The following is a 24,312-nucleotide window of genomic DNA, read 5'->3' on the forward strand; positions in this document are numbered from 1 at the left end:
GAACCCGATTATAATACCTGTATATATTTTTTTTTATTACTTAAATAACTGAATAAAATCGATCTACTTTGTTGCTGATTTGATTCGAACCCAATTAAGGAAGGAAAGCACCCAAAGTCTGTACCATCTTGACAAACAATTTCTTTTGTTGAATGTTGACAAATATATTAAAAATATAGTTACTCAAATTATTAATGTGATGACATTAATATATATAAATTAAAAAATTATTATATTATTAATTATGTTTAAATAATATGAATATCATATCATATTACAAAGGAATATATTTACTATTATATACATTTTTAATATAAATGTATTTACTTTTTATTTTGTGTTAAGATTACAAAAATTATAAATTATAATATATATACTTAAAGAGAGTCTTTGAGTTTAGAATAGTTTTGGAATCTAACTATGTTCTTAATTTTATATAATTAAAGACAAACTCATATAGTTAATTAAATTAATTCATTAAACTATTATTATTAATTAACTTGGAATGTTTTCAAATATATATACATTATATATGCTGAGTTTATTTATAAGAAATATAATTACTATATTATATATATACTAATACTTTTAGTATATATATACTTTAAATATAAATATATTTATTTTTTATTTTGTGTTAACATTATAAAAATTATAACTTATAAAATTATTAATTATAATATATATATATATATATACACACACACACACACACTTTATAGTATATAACTTGTAATGTCTTTTAACACATACACTTTATATTATGTCTTTTAATACATACATTTTATATTATAACTAGTTGTTTGGATATTTATTTTAGTTATTTAAGTTTATGTTGTTGTTGTTTGGATATATGTGTTTGGTTATTTAAGTTTATGTTATTTGTTTGGATCTTTGTGTTTAGTTATTTAAGTTTATGTTGTTATTTGGATATTTATGTATAGTTTTTTAAGTTTATATCGTTGTATGGATATTTGCTTTTAGTTATTTAAGTTTATGTTTAAGATCTTTGTTTTTTATTATTTAAATTTAAATTTTATTATTTCTGTTTTTATTAATTTAATTAGTAGTTAATTTTATGAAATACGTAGAGAAATATTATTGCATATGTATACGGGTTCGGGTAATTAGGTACCCATGAAGAAGATTTTAATAATTTTTTAATCTAATCGAGTTTTTAAATGGATTAGGGTAATTATAGGGTAGTAAAAATGTAATAGGGTTAGGGTTAGGGTAGTAATTTTTAAAATTATTCGGGTAATTAATAGGGTTAGGGTAGTTGATTTTTTATAGGGTTAGGGTTCGAGTATCTCGAAATTATAGGGTACCCTACCCGTTGACAATCCTAGACTGAGCAATGCATGTAGCTCGATTTTGTGACTTTGTGAGTTAACCCCAACAACCTTTTCAACTAGCTTCATTTGGCCCGAAAATGACAAATCACTCCCAACACCCCTCACTCGTGTCTCACCACTCTTGTAAGTGTCATCGACCCAATGAACACTGTATGCGATCATATGCTTCACATTTGGCAGGCCATTGAAATTTAACAGAAAATAAATGTCACAATCAATCAATTTATCAAAAATGCCACTCAATGCATAAAAATTAGTCACACAATGCTGATGTAATGCAATAACATAAAGTCAATCTCACAATGCCTAATACACATTCACGTAATGCTTAAAAACTAGTCAAGAAATGCCTCAAAACAATAAATGCATTACATAAGTCATTCAGCGCCTAAAAGCCAATCTCGTAATAGTTAATAATAAGTCACGTAATGCCTAATATCCACTCATGTTATGCCAACTTAACTAATCAACCAGCCATGCAATGCCTAATATCCATTCACACAATGCCTAATATCCATTCACATAATGCCTATAAACAAAATAATATTCCAACTATTGTCATCATACCTTTACTTCTCTTATATAAATAGAAAATTAAGAAATTTGGGTGAATAAACAAGTTATTCAACATAATAAAAGTTAATGGCAATTACTGTTTATGAAAAATATGTAATGAATCAAGATTTTATTCATATAGCTTATACTAAGCAGATGATATATCATAACAACCATGAATTATGTGTCTTCCATGGTTCATTTCTTCTTAATCTCATCTACTATTTCATAAATTTTAGCATTGTTCAGAATTTCTGTCTCCATAATTTCCATCCTAATCAGGACCTTGTCGATTAAAACACGCATGTCGTTTTCCATGTTCTTAATGACATCCATCAATTTTTCCATATATGTTGCAACACATTCAGGGATATCTTCCTTTTCAGAATCATCACCATTTCCTGTTTCCCTTCTAGAACGTTAAAAAGCCATGAGAAGTTTGAGATTTTGTGACTTTGATTCGGATGATTTTTTACTGAATGGACAAAGGTTCCCTCTATTTATAAGCATGAATGCTGACTTTTGGAAAGAATGTTCAATGGTTTTAGGCTTGTTTTCTTATGAATATAGTTAGTCCGTAAATTGATGCAATAAGTGCTTTAAAGATAATTTTAGAGTTATGTGTCAGTTGAATTTGGATGGTTTTCTGCACCGACAAAAGTGGAATTCAAGAGGCTGCATTCCTATTTTTCTTCTAATTTTACAAAATTGGTCATTAAGGGGGCTGAATTAGTATATATTCAACTTCAGCGGTAGGTACATAAAGCAACGCAATGACTAAAAACCAGTAACGCAATACCTACAAACTAGTCAAGCAAATCTTAAAATCTCGTCAAGCAATGCACAAGTTACAAATTTTCTAAAATCTAGTCTCGCAATGCCTCCTATCTAGTCCTACATTGTCTAATATTCAATCACATAATGCCAAATAAATAGGTTACGCAATTCCTAATAATCAGTCATGCAATGCTGAAGTTACCTAATACATAACAACTGGACATGTAATGCCTAATATCTAGTCATACACTACCTAATATTCAGTGACGTAATGCCTAAAATATATTCACGAATTGCCTAATAACTAATTAACTTTGCTACTCTCAACTAGGTTTAAGTTGTCAAACTCATATAATTGACCCATCAACTTTTAGGTTTTATGAATATAAATAAATAAACTCAAGAACTTAAAACACATATCTTGATATCATCTCTGCTCTTTAAAATGATGAGAAAGTTGGATGGCAATATAGACCTCAATAGCGTTAGAGAACTGACGGTAAGATAGAGAAATCAAGATTTAATTATGAAATTTTTATTTGAATAGTAGGATAGAAGAAGCCAAGAGCATTTAATTTGGAGTAAATGGTTTAATAGGCATTGTTGTTAAGTCATACCAAAAATTATATAAAAACAATTAACATTATAATGAGGGTCATTTTTTAATTGAACTTATGACGAGAATTATTTTTAATAATTTTCTCTTAAAATAAAGAAGTTTAAAAACTTAACTCAAGAAATCTCATATAAATCTTAAAAAAAAAAAAACCAAGTGCGTAGCAATTATTCTACTCTTAATTCTTAAAGGTTGGAAAAAAAAATTACCTTGGATGGGGTGGTTGACTAATTCTTCATTTTTAATCCATGGATCGCGGCAACAGGTTGCATGGTTAATTGGTTAGTTGCTAGCATGTTGTCGTGGACGTAGGTGAGTCGGGAGTCACGGTTATTGTCGGTTTACGACAGTTTTGCCACGTTAGGGACACGTGCTAATCTCATCCTGCTGTTAGTATGTGTTAGTTGAGATGGGGACGGGAGAAAGGGAAGGGTCCAACCTCATGCTTGACGGTTGACCGTTCATTTTGTACGGCTGCGTGACCCCATCTATCCAAATTCCTGCCGACAAATTTACTTTTTCAATATATATACTATCATCTTGGACAGGAACTTTTTTTTTTTTTCCAAATTCAAATACAACACTCCCGAGTGAGAAGATGTTCATTGATTCCTTCTCTTTCATCACTCCGTTTAATTTAATTGTAGAAAACCAGAGAATACGCCAGAAACTTGCTTAGTTTGAGATTTTTGATGTTTGATTAGTCAACTTCATCACATGACGGATTTTGATGGCTTCACTCTCATCCAATTTGTCAAATTTCTACCGCTTACTGCAAGTCTGCAATAGTAATTATATATGTTTCATGCCAACTCGCCTGGCCCATTGCTCATGAGTCCTGACTAGCCCGCTCTCTCTCATTTTGAGGATCTTTTATTGCTAACAGGAATAAATAAGAATTCGAGCTTCTCTCAGATTTCCATTGCTTCCAAATCAAGTTAAATATTTTTTTTAAAATTTAAACATTACCATGTCTTCTTAAATCATTACATTCATCCAAAACAATTATATTTAAAAATAATAAAAATATTTGACAATACATCTTGTTAACTAAATCTCATTTCAAAATTCTCCCAGTCCCAGTCGAGGTGGCCAATTAAGTATATCATAGGGGAAGAAAATACTAGCATACATTGGAAGGTGAATTACAGATAAGATATTGACATGACATGCTTGACGGTGACTGTGCCTTGTCAGCAACAACGCAGCTAAGCGCCGTGTGTTTGGAGACAATGAATGCCGTGCTTGACATGTTTATTGTTTGTAACCCAATTTCTCAGCACCTTATTTTCTCAAATCTCGGTTTTCTTGGAGAAAAAAACCAAAACATTCAAATGCGAATTTTCTTTTCATTCCTAACCTGACGTTGAACGCACGCGAAATGGAGCAAAGTCTATTGGGAGAGAGAGAGAGAGGCGCAAATGCAAGACTGAGTCTCGGAATTATAGTCAGTTATCAATGCTAGTCTCTCTACTGGAGCGTGAAATAGAACTTTCTAACTACCATACCTAACCCTATCTTAACAGTTGGAGATTTTATGCCCTCTCTAGGCAAGGCCATGTGAGGTTTGGGTACCCCACGTTGTTCTTTGCAGTCTCATTTATTGTTTTACCGTTTTTATGAAATTCATTTGTCATACGCCTAAAGCGGGGAAGAAAGAGAAGGACCGCGAAGAAAGCAGGATGGAAAAAGTTAAAACGTACAATTGGTGATAGGTAGGCATGCAGCTGCAGGCACATGCGATGCGATGCGATGCGATGTAGAGTTGTGTACTGCCTCTCATGAGTCATGAGTGTTGATTCTTCACCACCTGGTTTCTTGTCTCCGAGTACACAAATCGCTCCTTAATTTCTTCCCCCTCACCCTTGTTTTACTTTGAGCATTAGGTAGTTTTAATTTCCCAATTAGATCAGTACTTGTTTCTTGATGGTGCTTTGCTTTAGATTTCTAGCAATTTCTTTTCATCAAATTTATGGTTGCTTAATTATCATGTGCTGCTATAGTACAGATCATGTGAAGGGTGAACATATGATCAGCCCACAGAAAGTAGTAGTAGCTAGTGATTTAATGCCGAATTTGTCCTTTGCATATATAATACATGCAGACAGTCTTGATTCCAAGTTCCAACATACACAGTCTTTGATTAAAAAAAAAAAACCAGCGCGCATGTGATGTCGAAAAGAAAAAGGGTGTGAGAAAGCGTGAAGAATGATTCCGGTTCTGAATTAGAGCAGTTGGGACTTGGGAGCGCTCAACTTTTGCTCTCCCAATTATGAACCAAAAGAAAAGAAAAAAATAACACACTTTTCCTCTTCTTGGAATATATGTCTTGAAACAGTAAATTTGAATAGCAAAAGAGAAATTGCCGGTAATACTTATATAGGTCTTCGTATCTAGAGAGAATTGACGGATGATGGAGATCGTTTCCTCCATATGTGCAACACACACTAAAGACCATGTGAGTCTTGATGTAAACTGCCTGGTCAAATGAGTAATATGCCGACAACATACGTGGCCATGATTCAGAATGAGTATTGACTACTGTTGTCCTAGCTAGGCTTGAACGATATCCAGGAGGAATCAGATTTTTTGTGCATATAATATAATATAATATAATATTCCGGTAAAATATATATTGGCGCGCGCGTGTTGGAGAGAGACAAGTCAATAAAGCCTCAGCTTGTGACGGAGCGATCACCTGGTAGTTATGGAAGTTAAGTGTCAACGAATGTAATCATAAAAGCAGGTGCGATTTGCAAAGCACCCCCACCACTGCAAAGCAGTCAATTAGGAGGGACACACTTGATCCCAGCGTGAACATCTTTCTTTTAATTAATTAATGCCATGTAATCATATCTTCAAATTCCCTGCATTGTTGTTCCCGCTAAACAGCAATCAATTCATATGCACCTGATCATCGATCAAACACTTTTGTTTTTTTATCTTTAATTTGCAACACAAAACATGTATTAGATTATATATGTACACCATGATAAGTTGTCATGTCACAACGGAATTTTCATCTTGTATTGCTGTGAACTTGGTTTTGATTCAACTGATCACAGATGCATCTAGATCGAAGGTGCATATATATATATATAACCTGTATTGTATGTGGTGGTAACTGATAGATAAGTCCCAAAGGCTCTTCTCGTTGAAACACATGTACAAACTTATTTCAATCAAAGGCTGTTCTCTATGGTATGCATTAATTGTGGACTGGTAACCCAATAAAATTTATCAATGAATATAAATACATAAACATCAATATCGTAAGATTAGGTAAAATATCCTCGTTTAACTTTTTGCAGATGAGGAACATATGTTTAAAACCCTTTCGCATGCATGTAGAGTCGATTGTACAGCAAATGGAAATATCTTATCCAAATGCAAAATGACATTGCGCTGAGCTGCACAACCTACCTCTCTTCCTTTTCACTTGTATCCATTTTTGACCCAACAAACAATTGGATCTTCTTTGGGGGTAGCTGTAATCAATCTCACACTCAATTTTGGATTTATGGTTGGCCTTTAAGGCCGCAAAGCCCACACCTCATTTACTTTTATATTGTAGGCCTTTTTGGGCCGACTAGTGGATGATGTATCATCACGAATTGGATGATTAAACCTATTGTCACGGCCTTTCTTGGACCGATTCGTGGTTGGGTTCATAATTTATAAAATTATTTACAATTTAATTTGTAAAATTTAAGATAGTATGAAATTAGATTCAAATTTCAATTCATGATGTTTGGTATCAGAGTAAGCTCGAATCTTTACAGATGTGAAGTATGGAGATAAAAAAGTCAAAGTAGATTTAGACTAATGAAAGAGTTTCTCTCATTTACAAGTTAAGAGCTAGTGTAACGGGATGTTGCACAATTAGATAAGGTAGAATGTCATGAATTTTATATTAGTAAAAGATAGGATGAATCTTATTAGATATATAAAGAACCTTCCATTACTTATCAAGTATGTCTTTTGAATAAATCTTAGATAAAGAATGTGAACTTGTGATTTATAGGGTTAATTAAAACTCTATTTTCAAAGTATAATTTTACATATTTATTTATAAAAGCTACTATAGCATTTTTATCTTTAATTTTACATATTATTTTTTTTAAAAATGGAATAAGGTAATTCGAATCTTAATCATTAAGCAGGGATTATGTACCAACTAATACTCAAGTACATATATTATTGTTAATGATTTTATTTTCTTTTTATTATAATTTCAAAAAAAAAATTATTAATGTTGGTGGGAAAGGGGGTTTTTATATGGCATTCAAGAATAGGCAAAATTAGCTTCAAGGCAAGCCTTTCAAATAGACGTCTATCTTTAAGACTTATTTCACCCCACCACTAGGTATGCAAAGGGAAATAATGCGAATAGTCTCAAAGATACAATGAAGCCAATGTCTAACTTTCATATTGCACTTACGAAGTAGACTGCTAAATATATCTAAAGGTTTGCAAAGTTGTTTGGCCTTAGAACTGACTTTCTGCAACAAATAGATAATAAGGAATTCGAAATATCTTGAAAATGGTGGGAACTTTAGTGTTTCTTTTTGTGTGTTCTGGTGTGTCTAAAATGGTTGGCACCAAGCCCTTTATATAGGCTTACAAGTGTCTCTTCTTCAAGGACACAACCCTTTCATAAAAACACCTCTTTGTCTAGAAAGCATCTTTATGATTTTTGTCAATACAACTTTTAGATATAGTTATTGTTTCAATAGTCATATTGTGAATAGATAACTATTTATCCCACAAATCATAACCTATGAGTTATATCTTGAAACAATAACTATTCACTTTAACTTTTGAGCAATGGTGTCTTTTCAATCATGTCTCTTAACTTTTAGATATGATTTTTCAAGAGACATAACCATTCACATGAAAACATGTCTATATCTAATAGACACATTATGTCACTTTTCGTAACATAACTTTTGAGCTAATGATAGCTTTTCCATCATGTGAAATAACCTTTAATTTTGAAAATGCACCAACAATCCCCCACCATTTTCAAAATTCCAAATACCAACAACTTTGGGAAACTTGTGCATAAATGAAGGTATCCTGCAGATCTGAACCTTCACTTAGTGAATGTGGTTGGTTCTAGTCTGAATTGAGTGGTTGATCAAGCATTGAACCATCGATTTTTCATTGACTAGTCGGGCCACTAAACACACACAAGCCTCCTTGCTCACATTGTATCTAGTTTTACTAACACGTTTATGGCCATGTGTTTTGCATCCATTCATGAGTGCTGTTAAAGTCAAGCCTTTAACTCCTAGAAGCGGCCACACTTCCACTCATATAGGTAGCCCCCATCGAAAGTACCTCGTAATTATAGTACTTCAACATATACATGTTATGGGTCTATTAAGAACTTTTCGTTCAGCCTTACCTTACACATTACGGGAACCAAGCACTATACACCTTGGGATGGAAAATATAATTTAGTGCTTGCAACCATTATGTGGTAGAATGGTCAGTACCCGAGACTTGCAAGTCAGTTGCAAGCGTCGATGTGAGCTCCCACCAAGTCTAATATATCGACTATTTCCATTGTAAGCTTGATTATATGCCTTTGATATAGTTGCTTCATTGTCGCAATGTATCAAGATTGATGCCATTGGCTTAAGCCACAATAAAATTTCATAAAGTAAATCTTTCAACCATTCCGCTTCTTGGGTAGCAAATGCTAAGGCTATAAATTCAGTCGCCATGGTGGAGTCCGCTTGACAAGATTGTTTCTTAGAACCCCAAGAAACAGCACCCCCACCAAGTGTAAAAATCCATCCAGTCGTGGATGTGTAATCCGATCTATTTGAGTTCTAACTTGCATCTGTATACCTTTATAAAACCGAAGGAAAACCTGAATAGCAGATGCCATAATTTTTTGTACTCTTTAAGTACCTTAGAACTCTATGAACAGCATACCAATGTTGTTTACTCGGATTACTTGTAAACCGACTTAGCATCTCAACCGTAAATGTAATATTCGGCCTTGTACAGACCATTGCGTACATGAAGCATCCAATCACCCTTGCATATTCATTTTATGTTATTGGTTTATCTTCATTGGCTACTAGCCGTAGATTAAAATCATAAGGCGTAGTCATGGCCATACAATCTAACTTTCCATACTTCATTACAATCTTTTCAATGTAATGAGATTGAGACAATGTTAGGCCATTATTGTCTCTCATTATTCTTATACCAAGAATAACATCCGCCATGCTCATATCTTTCATGTCAAAATTCTTTGACAAGAACCTTTTTGTGTCTTCCACTTGTTTCAAATTGGTACCAAATATTAACATGTCATTCACATATAAGCAAATGATGACACCTCAATCGTTATGGAACTTACTATAGACACACTTGTCAGATTGATTAATTTTGTAGCCATTAGCTAGCACAACCTCATCAAACTTTTGATGTCATTGTTTAGGCGCTTGTTTTAATCCATACAAGAACTTTACAAGCTTACACACTTTCCTTTCTTGACCAGGAAAGACAAACCTTTCGGGTTGTTTCATATACACCTCTTCATCTAATTCACCATTTAGGAATGTTGTCTTAACATCCATTTGGTGAATTACCATCTTATATATAGATGCAAGTGCTATAAGCACTCTAATTGTAGCTATTCTTGCTACCGGTGCATATATATCAAAATAATCAACACCTTTCTTTTGTTTAAAGCCTTTTGCCACTAGCCTTGCTTTAAATTTTTCCACGGTTCCATCAACTTTCATTTTCTTTTTGAAAATCCAGTTATAGCCTATTGGCTTGGAACCTGGTGGAAGGTCTACCAATTTTCATGTTTTGTTTCCCTTTATTGAGTCCATCTCATCTTATATTGCTTCTCGCCAAAAAGAAGCGTCTCGAGACTTCATTGCCTCATCATAAGTTTGAGGATCACCTTCACCTTTTACCTTAAAGCAGTAAGGTAGGTATTCACATGTTTCCTTTATTGTACATTCCATTAAGTACATGAGGAAATCGGATCCAAATGTCTTTGTTTTTCTAATTCTTTTACTCCTCCGAAGCTTGATAGTTTTCTCGTCATTTTCTGAGAAACTATCAGTTTTTGTTATTTATTCCTTGGGTCTTCAAATTGAGTTAAACCTTGTTTCATCAAAGATAGCGTCCCTTGATTCTATGACCATATTAACGGAATATAAATCATTAGGCTCTATCACTCTGAAACGATATGCTTTACTATATTTAGCATATCTTATAAATATGCATTCAATTCCTTTTTTACCCAATTTCCTTTTCTTTGACTCTAGAACCCTTACTATGGCTCGACATCCCCAAACTCTTAAATAATTAAGGTTTGGCTTTCGTCCTTTCCATAGTTCATAAGGAGTAGTTTTACTCCTTTTGTTTGGGATTCTATTTAGTATATGGCAAGCCGTTAGTAAGGCTTCGCCCCGAAATCCTTTTCCCAAACCCGAGTTAGAAAGCAAAGCATTGACCATTTTCGTAAAAACTAGATTCTTACGTTCCGCTACACCATTTTGTTTCGATGTGTATGGAGCGGTAGTCTCGTGAATAATTTCAGTGGACTCCAAGTACTCAGGATCATAATATTTACCTCCTCTATCACTTCGTAAATATTTAATAAACAATTCACAACACAATTCAACTTCTCTTTTATAAATTCTAAATTTCTCTAATGCTTCATTTTTGGCATGTAATAAGTAAACATAGCAATATCTAGAGAAGTCATCAATAAATGTTACGAAATATTTCTTTCCACCGATAGAAGGAGTACTATGCATGTCACAAACATCATAATGTATTAATTCAAGTAATTTAGTGCTTCTTTTTATCTTAGGAAATGAGTTTCTAGTGATTTTAGTGACCATGCATGTCTTGCACATATCATTACTTTCATCAATGTTGGGTATTAATTCCATTTTAGACATATCATGCATTCTTCTATAATGAACATGACCTAATCTATTTTGCCATAGATTAGTTAGGATTGCTTTACTATCATGAACATGAAACAATGCATCAATATAAGCAGAACTAATAATACTTTTATTGACATTAAGCTTGAACATGTTTTCACAATAATATCCGTTTCTTACATATTGTCCACCTTTTGTAAAGATGAACTTATCCGCTTCAAATATTAATTTGAAGCCAAACTTATTCAACAAGCCACCTGACACAAGGCTTTTTCTTACTTCTGGTACATAGAAGACATTGTTTAGTACAAATGTCTTTCCATAAGTAAACACAAGTTCCACAGTGCCTTTTCCTTTCACTTGTGTAGTGGAGGAATTTCCCATGTATAGCACATTTCCATCATCAACTTCTTCCAAAGTCTTGAAGAAACTTTTGTCGTTGCATACATGATTAGTTGCACCAGTGTCAATCCACCATGCTCCATAATCTTGGAGAAGATTGACTTCGAAAATCATAGCCACAAACTTGTGATTGTTCACGCCTTGTGTCTTGCTTTTCAAAAGTCTACATTCCGCCTTAAAATGACCAAGTTCGTTACAATAAAAACATGGCCCTTTTTTCTATTCCTTTTGAACTTATGACCTTTGTCATTAATACCCGTGGAATGTCTTCTTTTGACCTGCTTGTTTGATGGTTTATGTTCCATCACATGGACCTTTGAAGTCTCAAGATTCTTTTCATTAGAATCCTTTCCTTTTTCATCTTGCTTGACTTCTTCTTGTTTCCGATAATCTTCTTCTATTCAAAGATGATTACCAAGGTCCTTGAGAGACATATCGTCCTTTTTATGTTTAAGGAATTTCTTTGTGTCTCTCCATGAAGAGGGAAGCTTATCAATTATTGAAGAAACCACAATAGTTTCATCCATTTTAAGACCATATTGCTTAAAGATATTGAGAATGCGTTCAAGCTCATGCAATTGCTCCATAACAGAACGATTACCAATCATTTTAAAGTTATTGAAACGACTAACCAGGAATTTCTTGCTGCTTGCGTCTTCCACCATGTATCGTGCTTCCAACTTGTCCTAAAGTTGCTTTGCACTAGCCTCGTTCTGGTACGCATAGAACAATGCATCCGACATTCCATTCAGAATGTGTCCCATGCATATGTAGTCATCATTATCCCATTTCTGCCTCGAACGAGTTCTTTCCGCGTATTCTTCACCGTCTTCCTCACTTGGTCGTGGTGTATCTAGAACATATGCAACCTTGAGTGTTGTGAGGAGGAAGCGCATCTTTTTCTGCCATCGAATGAAGTCTCCTCCATCAAAGCAATCTAACTTGACAATGTTAGTAGCCATCTCCTTGAGTGAAGCCATTTTGAATACCACGAAAATAAGTCTTAAAATTGTTGGTAGGAAATGGGGGTTTTTATACGATATTCAAGAATAGGCAAAATTGACTTCAAGGCGAGCCTTTCAAATAGACGTCTATCTTTAAGACTTATTTCGTCCCCACCACTCTGTATGCAAAGGGGAATAATGCAAATAGTCTCAAGGATAAAATGAAGCCAACGTCTAACTTTCGTATTGCACTTACGAAGTAGATCGCTGATAAACCCAAGGGTTTGCAAAGTTGTTTGGTCTTAGAACCGACTTTCTGCAGCAAGTAGATAATAAAGAATTCGGAATATGTTGAAGATGGTGGGAACTTTAGTGTTTCTTTTTGTGTGTTCTGGTGTGTCTAAAATGGTTGGCACCAAGCCCTTTATATAGGCTTACAAGTATCTTTTCTTTAAAGACACAACCCTTTCATAAAAGCACCTCTTTGTCTAGAAAGCTTCTTTATGATTTTTGCCAACACAATTTTAAGATATAGTTATTGTTTCAATAGTCATCTTATGAATAGATAACTATTTATCCCACAAATTATAACCTATGAGTTATATCTTGAACCAATAACTATTTACTTTAACTTTTGAGCAATGGTGTCTTTTCAATTATGTCTCATAACTTTTGAATATGATTTTTCAAGAGACATAACCATTCACATGAAAATATATCTATATCTAATAAATACATTATGTCACTTTTCATAACATAACTTAAAGCTAATGATAGCTTTTCATAATGTGAAATAACTTTTAATTTTGAAAATACATCAATAATTAATGCACCCCTCTCTCAATAAATAAAAAAAATACCAAAGATTAAAGTCGAAAGAAGATAAGTAATGAAGTCAATTAATGATAAAAAGGAAATTTTATTAATTATTAATTAATCAGTACTAATCTTGTTTAGCATACAAGTACGGAATTTATATGTAAATTAACAGGGCCGTCAAGCCAAACGCACAATCTGACCCAAAAAGTAGAAAATGAAACAAAATATTTAATTGGATAAAAAAAAAAACTCCTCCGGAGCACGCCTCCTCCGAACTAGGAACAGATCCCGACCATAAAGACTGAGCGATAGTTCCAATTTAGTCTCTTTGATCCTTTGATACTTTTGATCGGCAGAGAAAGAAATCGATGATACTGCTACAGTCCCATTCACGATTCCTTCTCCAAACTTTGCTGAATCGAGTACAGAAGTGCGTTTTCCTTCGTTTTCTTTTTTTTTCTTTTCCATTTCATTTCCTTTAATCTGATAAACATACACTTTTATCGTTTGGTTTGATTCTTTTTTGTCTTTTTCTTTTCTGATTGCATTGCCTTTTTGCTTCTTTAATTGCATCTTAATTCTTAATTAATCTGATCAACTTGGAAGACGTAGTTGGGAATTCGTGTAGAGAATAGCAGTACAATTCTAATTCATAGATGTATCTGTCATGCTCTTGTGAGGAATTTGATGGTTCCTTTTCTGATGCTCAAGTCTTCCATTATTACATCCATTCTCGTTGTTGTTTGCAGTGTGTTGCTCACCTCATTTTTTGAACTAGTAGTGTTGCTTTTCAATACCTAACCGCTGCCCTAGGTATTGGTATGCGAAAGATGTATCATGTGAACTGATGAGACTATCAACAAATTTGTACCCTTAAAGCGTTGAGGCATAGGCGTTTCCAGAATTAGTTTTGTATTGTTTTCAAGGATGATATGTATTAGAAATATTAATATAGTTGGCAAAGGTTAATTCCAAAATGAATAATACAAATTCCTGTTTCAAAAACTATAATAAACATCTAATTTAGAATAACATAAGTGTATAAATTCACCATATAAGGCTTATTTTGTTTGCATACTTCAACTTTTGCACAGAATGAATTGATGAAGCATTAAGGGCAATTGGGTAGAGCTAGGCTTTTCAGATGGGTTTTCAATTTTCATGGGTTTTTGCATTTTAAAGTTAAATTAATTTTTACTTTCACAAGATCCCACTTCACACAATCCTCAGAGCCGCAAAGAAAGTTGTGTGAACAGTGTAAAATTGCACCATTCTTATATGATATAGGCATACATAAAGTTGGAACCATGACTATTTTTGATGTGGTGCATGTTGTCAATGGTCATGGACTCATATATGCTGTGCATTATTTTTTGTATGTCAATTACACATACTGATGTTGAATGTAGAAACACCTTTCTCAGTGCTCATTCATTTGTAACCACTGGATATTTTTCAAATCTTTTCACTCTTTTGCACAGCTTGTGATTTCTCTCATGTTGATTTTGCAGTCTTGAAAAGTCAGTTGAGCTAGACTACCACTGGGTTGAGTTTGATGATGTTCGTTACCATGTTCAGGTGATTTAGAAACCTTTTCTTTGTTTCATTCATCTATCTAAAAGAAACCAACTCTATGTATTATAAATTATTCATGCACATTTTATGCTAGCCTTCTCCATTAGGAACCACGATCTTTATATTATGCTCATCTAAGTTACAATCAACATGCAGGTGTCGATGAAGAATCCACATATTCTACTTCTTTCGGTATCATTACCTACCCCACCTCTGGAAACTGTTTTCCTTGGTGGACTTCCATTTGGAGCCATAGAAGCTATAAAATCAGCTTATGGTGTAATTGTTCAAATTCTTGATCCTCCAAGGGATGGCTTCAATCTCACATTGAAACTGAATTTGTCCAAACTTCCTCCAGATGAAGGTCAACAATTTTCTAAGGTCATTATAAGCTTGCACCATGATATGCCAAAACGCTTAGGATCAAACTGTTGACAATTCCCATCCTTCATTATTAGTAAATAAGAAAACCATTTTTTGGAGTATATTTGTGGCTGTATGGTTTTCCTAGTTATTGGTTAGAATATTTTCTCAATGACTTAATTCTTCTCTTGGCTTTAAGCTTGAATATGAGGGCAAGTACTGCTACACCTGAAATTGAAAAGTTCAAGATTCCTAGGTGAAATGTCAAAGCTTTTAGGAAGGATATCATATACCTTTTCTGAAACTCAATAGTAGCTTTAATTTAAGAGATCGATTATATTTGGTAGGGATGCTTCTAATAAGTATCTCTTTCTTGTATCCTGTTCATATCAAATAGGACAGGTTTTTGATACTTTTGGATGCATATGCAATGCTCATCATATCAATATCAGGTAGAATACTTGTATCTTATAGTCATATTTGTCATGATGTATCCAAAATGTAATAGAAAAAATCTGTAACAATTAACCATGCCTAAGATGTCTCATATGCTCTTAGATTCATGGAGACATAATAATGATCTTATTAAGTATATTAGGGATGAGTTTATAAGAATCGTAGAAAGGGATTAGCAGTTTCAGCGTAATGTAGGACGAATACCTGTAATAAACTTTCAACTGAGAACATTGCTTATTTTAATAAAATAGAACATTAATACAAGGAAGATATATTTTTTAATCAGTGTTTCTCTTTATATGATGTCTTACTTCTTTCGCGTTTTCTGCGTTCACTACATTTGTATCAATTTTTCTTTAGAATGTCAAGGGTATTTACTGGCATTTAATGATAATCTGACCAAGGTATTCAGTTTCATAGCCAATAGTATCAGCTTTTTGCATTTAATGTTGCTGTGAGATATATGTGCACTCCAAACACAGAAAGGTGGTAATGTTTTCTTGGGCTTGCATCTCAGGTTGGGCTTATTGCCTCATCTAAGTTGCTACTTCCATAGCTCTCTCCATCAATCACACAAAGCTACCTCTTAATAGGAAAAGGAGATATAGTTGAATTCAATCAACTATGAAGTCTTATACTAGATATTAGTGGCTGTTTTGACTATTAGTTTCTGTTTTAAATGAACCTGTACAAAATTCTGCACCCATCTATTAGTTAACCTTGTAAACATTGCCCAGATAGATTAATGATATCTTTTTCACTCAGACTCTTGTGAACTAAACTTATTTCTTGATGTTTGATATAATTGCTAAATTGGAACAAGCAAATGCTAACTATTAGTGCCAGCAGTTGCAAATGAATTACTTGAATTAGTAGACAATATTTTGTCTCTTTTTTTTTTTAATTAAAAAGTAAAAAATATTTGGGCCTTTTTATATAGAAAGGGGTGGAGGGGTGTATGGTGTTCAATTTGTGGCAGGAGGAGGTTATTAAAAGGAGATCTCTATTTATCATTTCGCTTGTTTACATTTTTGATTAGGATTAATGGCTTTAAATATCCATGTTGGCTGACTTTCACTGGAAAAGTTATTTGGTTTTAATTAATTAGATGCAACATGTCAGCACTCTTGGCCTTAGAGCACACTTGCATACTTGTAGATTTCACAGTGTGTGTGTGTGAGTCTTTGTTGTGCACCATCGTACTGATTTGAGCTTTTACATGTTTCATTGGTCTTCATCTTTTGCGTTCTTTCGTGACAGTTTCAACTCTTGATGTCCTGCAGAGTACAGACATGCTCTTTTGGTAAAGGTTGCATCTGTTAGGGAAGTGGTATTAGGTGCTCCTTTAAGAGTAATCCTAAAATATCTTGCTTCGAGGACCATTGCTCCTGATATAGATCGGCTTGTTGCTCTCGTGCATCGACCAAATGAGTCCTTTTTCCTTCTTCCGCAGGTATTGTTTCAAGTGACTAGCCTGATTTTAGTTTAAATGGTGAGAATCTTACTCAATCTAATTTACCAGCACAGAATTGTCTGTGGGCAGGTGGGGGCAACCAGGCTTAGCTTAGGTTGAGGTCTTGGATTCAAGCTGCAATGCTTTTTCCTTTCTACCCATCAACAGAAAAATTAACTAATTAAATAAAAAATGAATGCGGGTGTGTGACAGGGTCATTGTAATTTTTGTTTTGATACTTTATTTTCTTTTGGTTTTCTTTCCCTGTCTCAGGACATAGATTTGTTATTTTCTTTTGCTTTTCTTTCACTGGTCATCTGTCACACTCACACAGGTATAGTTTTATTTGTTTTGCCTCACAGATAATCTGTCTCTCTTTCTCTTTGGTACAAACAATTTTTTAATTCTTTTCTTTTTTGGGTCGAAGGTACAAACATATCTATTTTATATATGTGTGACTATAGCTGTCTTGTAATTTAACTGGTAGAAAATTTTACTTTAGCAGGCAGAGAAGGTCACAGTGGTGTTTCCAATGAGATTCAAGGACTCAATAGACACTGTTCTGGCAACCTCTTTCCTGCAGGTATGGTTAGGGGGTGCAAAAATTTATATGGACCTCTCTGTTATATTTCTTGCTTTTCAGTTAAATGCTTCATCATCTTTCAGGAATTTGTGGAATCTAGGCGTACAGCTGGGCTGAATAATGCACCTCCTTGTTTGTGGTCTCATTCTCCTCCGCTGGAACTGAAGGGAGCAACTGATGATGCATTATCAGCAAATGCAGGATTTGTTACTTTTGGTAATATCACAAGACTAGAGTTTCTTTTTCCATTTTTAGTTATGTTGTTAATATTACAAACTCGATTATGTGTCATGAATGCAGTTATTTTCCCTCGTCATGTGGAAGGCAAAAAATTGGACCGTACTGTGTGGAATTTATCAACATTTCATGCATATGTGAATTATCATGTTAAGGTGAGTTTCACCTTGCATAAATTGCTTTGCTCGATGTATGCTTCATTAAAGATTCTTTTAGACTTTCTAGCACTTTGAAATATGAGAATGAATTATGTGATCTGAGGTTGTAGCCTAATTATAGTATATATGACTGAGAAGTTCATTTAATACTTGTTAGAATGGGATTCTGAATTGCTTTTGAAAAAAGCGATGTGGCAGTAACTTGTATTAATAGAAGAATGTTACCTTGAATTTCTAAATCCATGCTTGTACTTCTATATGTTTTTGTATTATGTTATTATGAAAAAGGATTATATTATGGTGTGAATGGTACATCCAAATACCATTTATGTTCCTTCCTGATAGGGACTATCTTCTACTGGCATTTTTTGTTCCAACAGCCCATTGGGCCATCAATGTTGTCTTAGAAGCTCAATTGGCAAGGTTTAACCTCTTTGGTACCTTGTAACTGAACTCAATCATGTTTTTCTTTGTTTTGTTGTTAATTGATTTGAGTGTCTACTGGATGAAATATATATAGCTGTGAAGAAATTGTTGGATGAGGCAATTGGGTAATAGGTGAGGATGCAATATTATGTGGGTTGATATGGCTAGTCGCATTTCACCTCCTGGTTATTATCATTTTATAGTTATTACTTAAGGATTTTCAAGGAACCACTATGCATTTGGGGCATTTTTAACATAGAGAGTACAGTCTTTTGCTTCTTTAGTTTGCTATATGGTTAGACACTTACGTAAAGACTTAAAATCTCTGTAATTTCCATTCTTTTACTCAGTGCTCAGAGGGGTTTATGCATACCCGGATGCGGCGACGTGTGGAGTCACTCATTCAGGTAGTATCTTCTGTTACTTGATTATGTTTCTGTCAACAGCATGTTCAGTTTGACAGTGGTTCCATAAGATCCATTTAGCTGCAAGCTTTCTTGCTAATTTCTTTGAAATTTGCGAGTGAATGCTTCTAATGCTCAAATGTATGAATATATATATATATATTACTACCATGCAGGCTCTCAATCGTGCCAAACCAGATCAGGAGAAGACTAAGAAAGCAGCACATACAAGATCTTTCAAACGACTGGTATGTTTTGTAAATGGTACACTTGATACTTGACAAGTTGGATTTTGCTGATGCTTCAAAATGTACATGCTTGGTTGCAGAGCCTTAAGGAAAGTCGGACAAATTCAAATTCATAAATGTGCTGTTGATGTGCTCTTGTCGTACCTAAAAGAATACTTTGCCCAAGGCTTTGCTCAAGAATACATTCCCTACGGTTTTGCTTGCATAAGCATGGGGATTGATTGCTGCAGGTGCTTGTATTCAAAGACTTTTATCCAAGCAAAATGAACATATTCAATCTATAAATATGTACAACTGGGTGGTAGTGATCTTGTGTGAACAGATAAAAATAATATGAGTAGGTCATTTAAGACATCTGGGCAGTTAGGTTTTTGCAAAAAGATGTTAATATTTTTATTTTATTTTCAACATGGAAAAGGTACTATATGGAAGCGTGAATTATCGAAGTAAGATGTTTAAGTTATTGAGTACACGAGACGTTGGTTTTTTGGAGAAAATAGAGCCAGTTTTGATGTATGTGGGTTTGGGTGCCGGTGGTGAGTTTGTTTTTGGGCTTCAATTTCCTTGATTACAGGACAGTTAGCGGTATCGTTGTTATATTATTATTATTATTAATATTATTACTGAAGGGAGCTGTGGTTTCAATAAACCGTATATGTTAATCAGCGATCGACATTCCTATTAAGGCTTTAGTACCGCTTAAAGTATACATACATGAAAAAAAGAAAGAAGAAAAAAGGCGCGTAGTGGGGTCCCTTCGCCAATTGGGAAGATTTAAGATGTAAGCACTCTCCCAGGAAGTTTCCTGAGGAAGATCCCAATCAAAAGTTGGCTGTCATTTGCATAATAATGCATGTGAAACACGCGTGAGTAATTAGATGGGTGTTTTAGCAGAGCATTATTGCGATTTTCTTTCTTTCTTTCTGTATTAGAATTTTGAGAAACAAAGTGTTGCATAAAAATGGGAACACGAAGTGAAAGAAACAGCAGAGAAGGCTTGGCTTTATACAAGAGAAATGCCCCCAACAGCAAAGAATATAAACGCCCAAAAACAATTGGGCAAAACAAAAAATTAGCTAGCTTGTGCAAACAAAAAACGTAAAAACACTGCTCCTCGTGTCAACGTCATAAGCTCCAATTACAAATCATCCGCCAATCATAAATTCCTTTCTTTTGTATTCACATCACAGGTACCCTCCCTTGTCATCTTACTCCGAATCACTCTCCACGCATTCCATTCCTTTTAATCCCTTTCGCTTTTGCTGCCATATGCAACCACCACCACAAAACCAAACCATGACTACTTGTTACTATTTTACATTGCAATTTCTTTTGACATGCATTTACAAACACACTCCCTGCAACAATAACTAAAACCCCCCGCCCTCAGCTTCATTTTTTCATCAACTAAATTACAGTATAACAATACTAGTCCCTCCAGTTTGAACGCAACTTGTGCAAGTGAAAAAACAAATCATCAAGTTATTATTCTCCCCAGTGACAACAAAGCCAAGAATTAAAAAGGACACACACACACACACACATATCTACTCCTTCATAAGAGAAAACACACAGCCCTTACCTTCTTCGCAGATTTCTTTTCTCGGACCTCGTATCGGCTCTTAGTCAAATCGGATAGCCACATACCTGGAAAACAATACTGCCAAAAACACCAAAGCCCCAAGTACCATGGTTTATTTAGAAAGGCATACCAAAATATAGTCACTAAACATACATGTAAGCAGAAATACCTGGAGCGTTCTATCTACGTTCTTGGCCCTTTTCTTGGGTCTCTGAGGGAGCTTTGTTCCTTTCATGGCTAAAAAATCCTCCTCCTTCTCCTTTCTTGACAAAGAAATGTAAATCCTGGGCCATTCAATCACTTCAACATTCACCTTCTCTCCCACTCCAGCTGCTGAAGCAGTGCTATTAGCAGCTCCACCTGCCCGTTCTGATTGAACCGGAGCATAATCAGTCTGATTCATGCGGTCAGTTTGCACTGCTGATCCATTTTGTTGCCCATCTTTGACTGACCCAGCACACAACTTCTTTCTATCAATGGTCTCTAGAGGAGGAGATTTTTTTCCTGCCATAGCTCTAGAAGCAGCTCGGCTAGTGCCACCACTGTTTCTTGATGGTGATCCACTTGCAGCGGCTGATCGCTCATCTAGATTCCTGTCATGGCCAAGAAAAGATGTAACAGAAGACAATCGATGAGGCTGGGATTGGTTGCAAAAGGCGGGAAGGACAAGCCTTGGAAGCGTAGATGAATTGTACAGTATAAAATACGCAAAAATCAAGGGCAGACAATAGTGTTAGTAACGACAGAATTTAATACCCACCTAAAAGACAAGCAGCTCATTACTGTCTTGAAGAAAGGTAGAGTTCAAAGGATAGTAAATATTGTAAATCGCAAAGCAATATATAGGAGTGAAAAAACAGCTATTACAATTACAGTACCTTTTATTAAAATATAATGCACAAAAGAAAATAAGATGAATACAAAATCTTGAGCAATAAATGGAGCATGTATAGGACTTTCAAAAAAAAATGGAGTACGTATACAAAATCAATCTATACAAGAAAAAAATCAACAGCAGAATTAATTAATTAATTAAAACTCTTCTGTTTTGAAAGAAATGGACGAAAGAAAGAGAGAGAAAAAAAAAACAATGCATTGGGTTGGATACCTGCTAGAAAGCAAACCATTTCTAAGAGTAGAACATCTGGCGCTGTTAGAGGGAGGTGCAGGTGGCGGAGGAGGCATTGTTGCATGTAAGACTCTCCTGGGAACCTTATTGCCAATGGGTTGCCTCCCTGGAACAGTTGACGAGGAAGAATCATCAGCGAGCGGCCGGATCTCGGATCTTGAGACTCTTGCCCTTTTCTTTTGACCCCACTGCAATAGCACATCGCCACGGTTGGGGCTAGTCGTCTCGCTTCTCTTTGGCATCTCATGATGATGGTTGTTCTCAGTTTGTGCTTGTGCTTTTGGAGGAGAGTTGGGTGCTCCATTAGCGCCAACACCAGAACTGGGATGGGACAAATTGCTATTGTGGAGGTGGTGGTCTTGGGTTCTAGATGGGGGTCTGTATCTCACCCCTTTTGCTCCTTCAAAAGCAGTGATAATATCTTTCGAAATGCATCTTCCATTCTCAATATTGCTATTGTTGCTGCAGCTGCCGCCTTCTTCCTTGCACATTGTTGATGTTGTTGTTATTGTTGGTTTCAAACCCAACTTTTTGGCACTGCTCAAAGGAGGACAATCTGGACTTACTCTCTGATATCTGTAATGTAAATCAAAGCCATTCTCCATAAAATTAGAATATAATAATAGTAGCAAAAATTCAAGCTTGTTGTCTATTAGGGGGAGAGAGAGAATCACAATAACCATTTGATTTGCCACACAAACGAGACTCCAAATCATGGAGGAAACAAATACAGGCATAGTAAAGTGGATTTAGATTTTGGATTCAGCATCGCATATGTTTCTGACTCAAAAAAACAATATCAAGCAACAGATCAGGGGTTATTACTAAAAAAGGCATTTAAAACAAGCAAGAAATTGGAGACAATGGATTACCCGACACCCAAAAGTCATTCTTTCTCCGTCCATTATTCTAGTGTAGATGAAAAAAAGTAAAAACAGGGAAGGGAATAATTCATGGAGGAACAAAGGGGAAGGCATACATCGGTGAATAGTGACCATAAGCAAGTGTAAAAAGAAGGAAAGAAACAAGAGATTTTCGAAATTTGGTGTTGTCATGCTGCTGCAATTATTCCAAATCTATCAGGAACCGGATTTTGACGAGATTTTCAAATCCACGGCTCACAGCCCGAATCTGACCATATAATTCAACCAACAGCTGAAGCGTAGGAGAAAAAGGAAGAGAAATCTAAATCAAAAGGCGATGAGCATTGAAGAGGTTGGTTGGTGGAAGCAAATCTGATTCCACGTGACAACTTTGTCTCTCCTCAACAGCAACAACACCGGCGACAAAGAGGAGGCGGATCAGGTAATCTACCAGAGAAATAACTGATTACTTATTGCCTCATGAAAGACTCAGACGAACACTAAAATATCTATATCTATACATATTCATATTGTGATAATGATTAGAATTTCTGCCAACAGAAAATAGAAAAATCAACACACGCAACACAGTTGGAAGAAACAGGCAGCAGAGCCCAGACCTCATCATCGTATATCATGGATGAACATGAACTAGTTTGGACAGAGTTTTGATCTCCTCTAGTCTCATATCATTTCCATCGGAAAACTCATAAATCGGGATTCAAGGGGAGTAATAGGCCAATTGCTAAAGCTCCATGTAGCATCTAATATCTTTATCTGTATGAGTGTGTCTATATGGATGGAAGAAAGAGAGAAGTAGGCAGCAGTGAGACAGAAGAACCCAGTTCGCACTCAGCTGCAGCCGAAGGCAAAGTGTTGCGGCCTTGTAGGGGCGTGGGCGTTTTGTTTAGTGGTAGTAGAAGTGTTTTTTGGATTTTGCATTTCCTTAAATGCCTCTCTCTTGTCCTGCTTATTCCCCACTTTGCCATGGCAGCTCTTTTCCGGCTATTTTCTACTTGTTTAGGGCTTAAACTCCCAATCCCAATCCCAATCCCAATCCCAATCCCAAGCCCAAGCAGAGCAGCCAAAGCCCAAACCCATTTTCTTTGTCCGTGGGCCGAATCAGATTGAGTTCGAAGTGAGATCTCACCCAGTCCATGCTTTGAAGAGTCATCATCGGCTGGCTTACAAACACACTCTAATATTTTATTTTTTAAATAGTAATTTAAAATTAAAATTAAATAAACGGGTTGGATAGTTTTGAACATTAGGTCATTGGGGCTTTTTGAGAGAGAGAATATGCATCAAGCAATGAGTCAAATACTCACATACATTTGATTAGCAACATTTTGATTTAACTATTAGTTTGAGTATGCATTTTATATTTGCGAGGAGGAATGATGTCTCTTATCTCAAGTGAAAACAGGAACAAA

General features: G+C 35.0%; 2 protein-coding genes across 4 annotated transcripts; one reads left to right on the top strand and one right to left on the bottom strand.

The window, feature by feature from the left end:
• Positions 1-13,586: 13,586 nt before the first annotated feature.
• On the top strand, positions 13,587-19,821 carry DIS2 (Arp2/3 complex, 34 kD subunit p34-Arc). Of its 2 annotated transcripts, none has more exons than XM_018115946.2 (10): positions 13,587-13,832; positions 14,914-14,980; positions 15,134-15,341; positions 17,080-17,249; positions 17,752-17,832; positions 17,916-18,048; positions 18,133-18,224; positions 19,004-19,060; positions 19,234-19,305; positions 19,386-19,821. In XM_018115946.2, the coding sequence occupies exons 1-10, from the start codon at positions 13,771-13,773 to the stop codon at positions 19,419-19,421; spliced, it is 978 nt and encodes a 325-aa protein (XP_017971435.2). In that variant the 5' UTR covers positions 13,587-13,770; the 3' UTR covers positions 19,422-19,821. The 2 variants fall into 2 exon arrangements, with proteins under 2 accessions (XP_017971435.2, XP_007040957.3); XM_007040895.3 differs by having other exon boundaries at positions 17,755-17,832.
• Positions 19,822-20,472: 651 nt separating this feature from the next.
• Positions 20,473-23,809, bottom strand: LOC18606974 (Serine/Threonine-kinase, putative (DUF1639)). 2 transcript variants are annotated; one of them, XM_007040898.3, is made up of 5 exons: positions 23,500-23,809; positions 21,996-22,592; positions 21,057-21,480; positions 20,888-20,965; positions 20,473-20,567 (listed from the first exon to the last, which is right to left on the bottom strand). In XM_007040898.3, the coding sequence occupies exons 1-5, from the start codon at positions 23,505-23,507 to the stop codon at positions 20,514-20,516; spliced, it is 1,161 nt and encodes a 386-aa protein (XP_007040960.3). In that variant the 5' UTR covers positions 23,508-23,809; the 3' UTR covers positions 20,473-20,513. The 2 variants fall into 2 exon arrangements, with proteins under 2 accessions (XP_007040960.3, XP_088659803.1); XM_088803677.1 differs by lacking the exon at positions 23,500-23,809 and adding an exon at positions 22,697-22,860.
• Positions 23,810-24,312: the final 503 nt, after the last annotated feature.

This window comes from Theobroma cacao, chromosome 2 (genome assembly GCF_053813885.1).
Source record: "Theobroma cacao isolate CCN51 chromosome 2, ASM5381388v1, whole genome shotgun sequence".
Taxonomy (NCBI): Eukaryota; Viridiplantae; Streptophyta; class Magnoliopsida; order Malvales; family Malvaceae; genus Theobroma; species Theobroma cacao.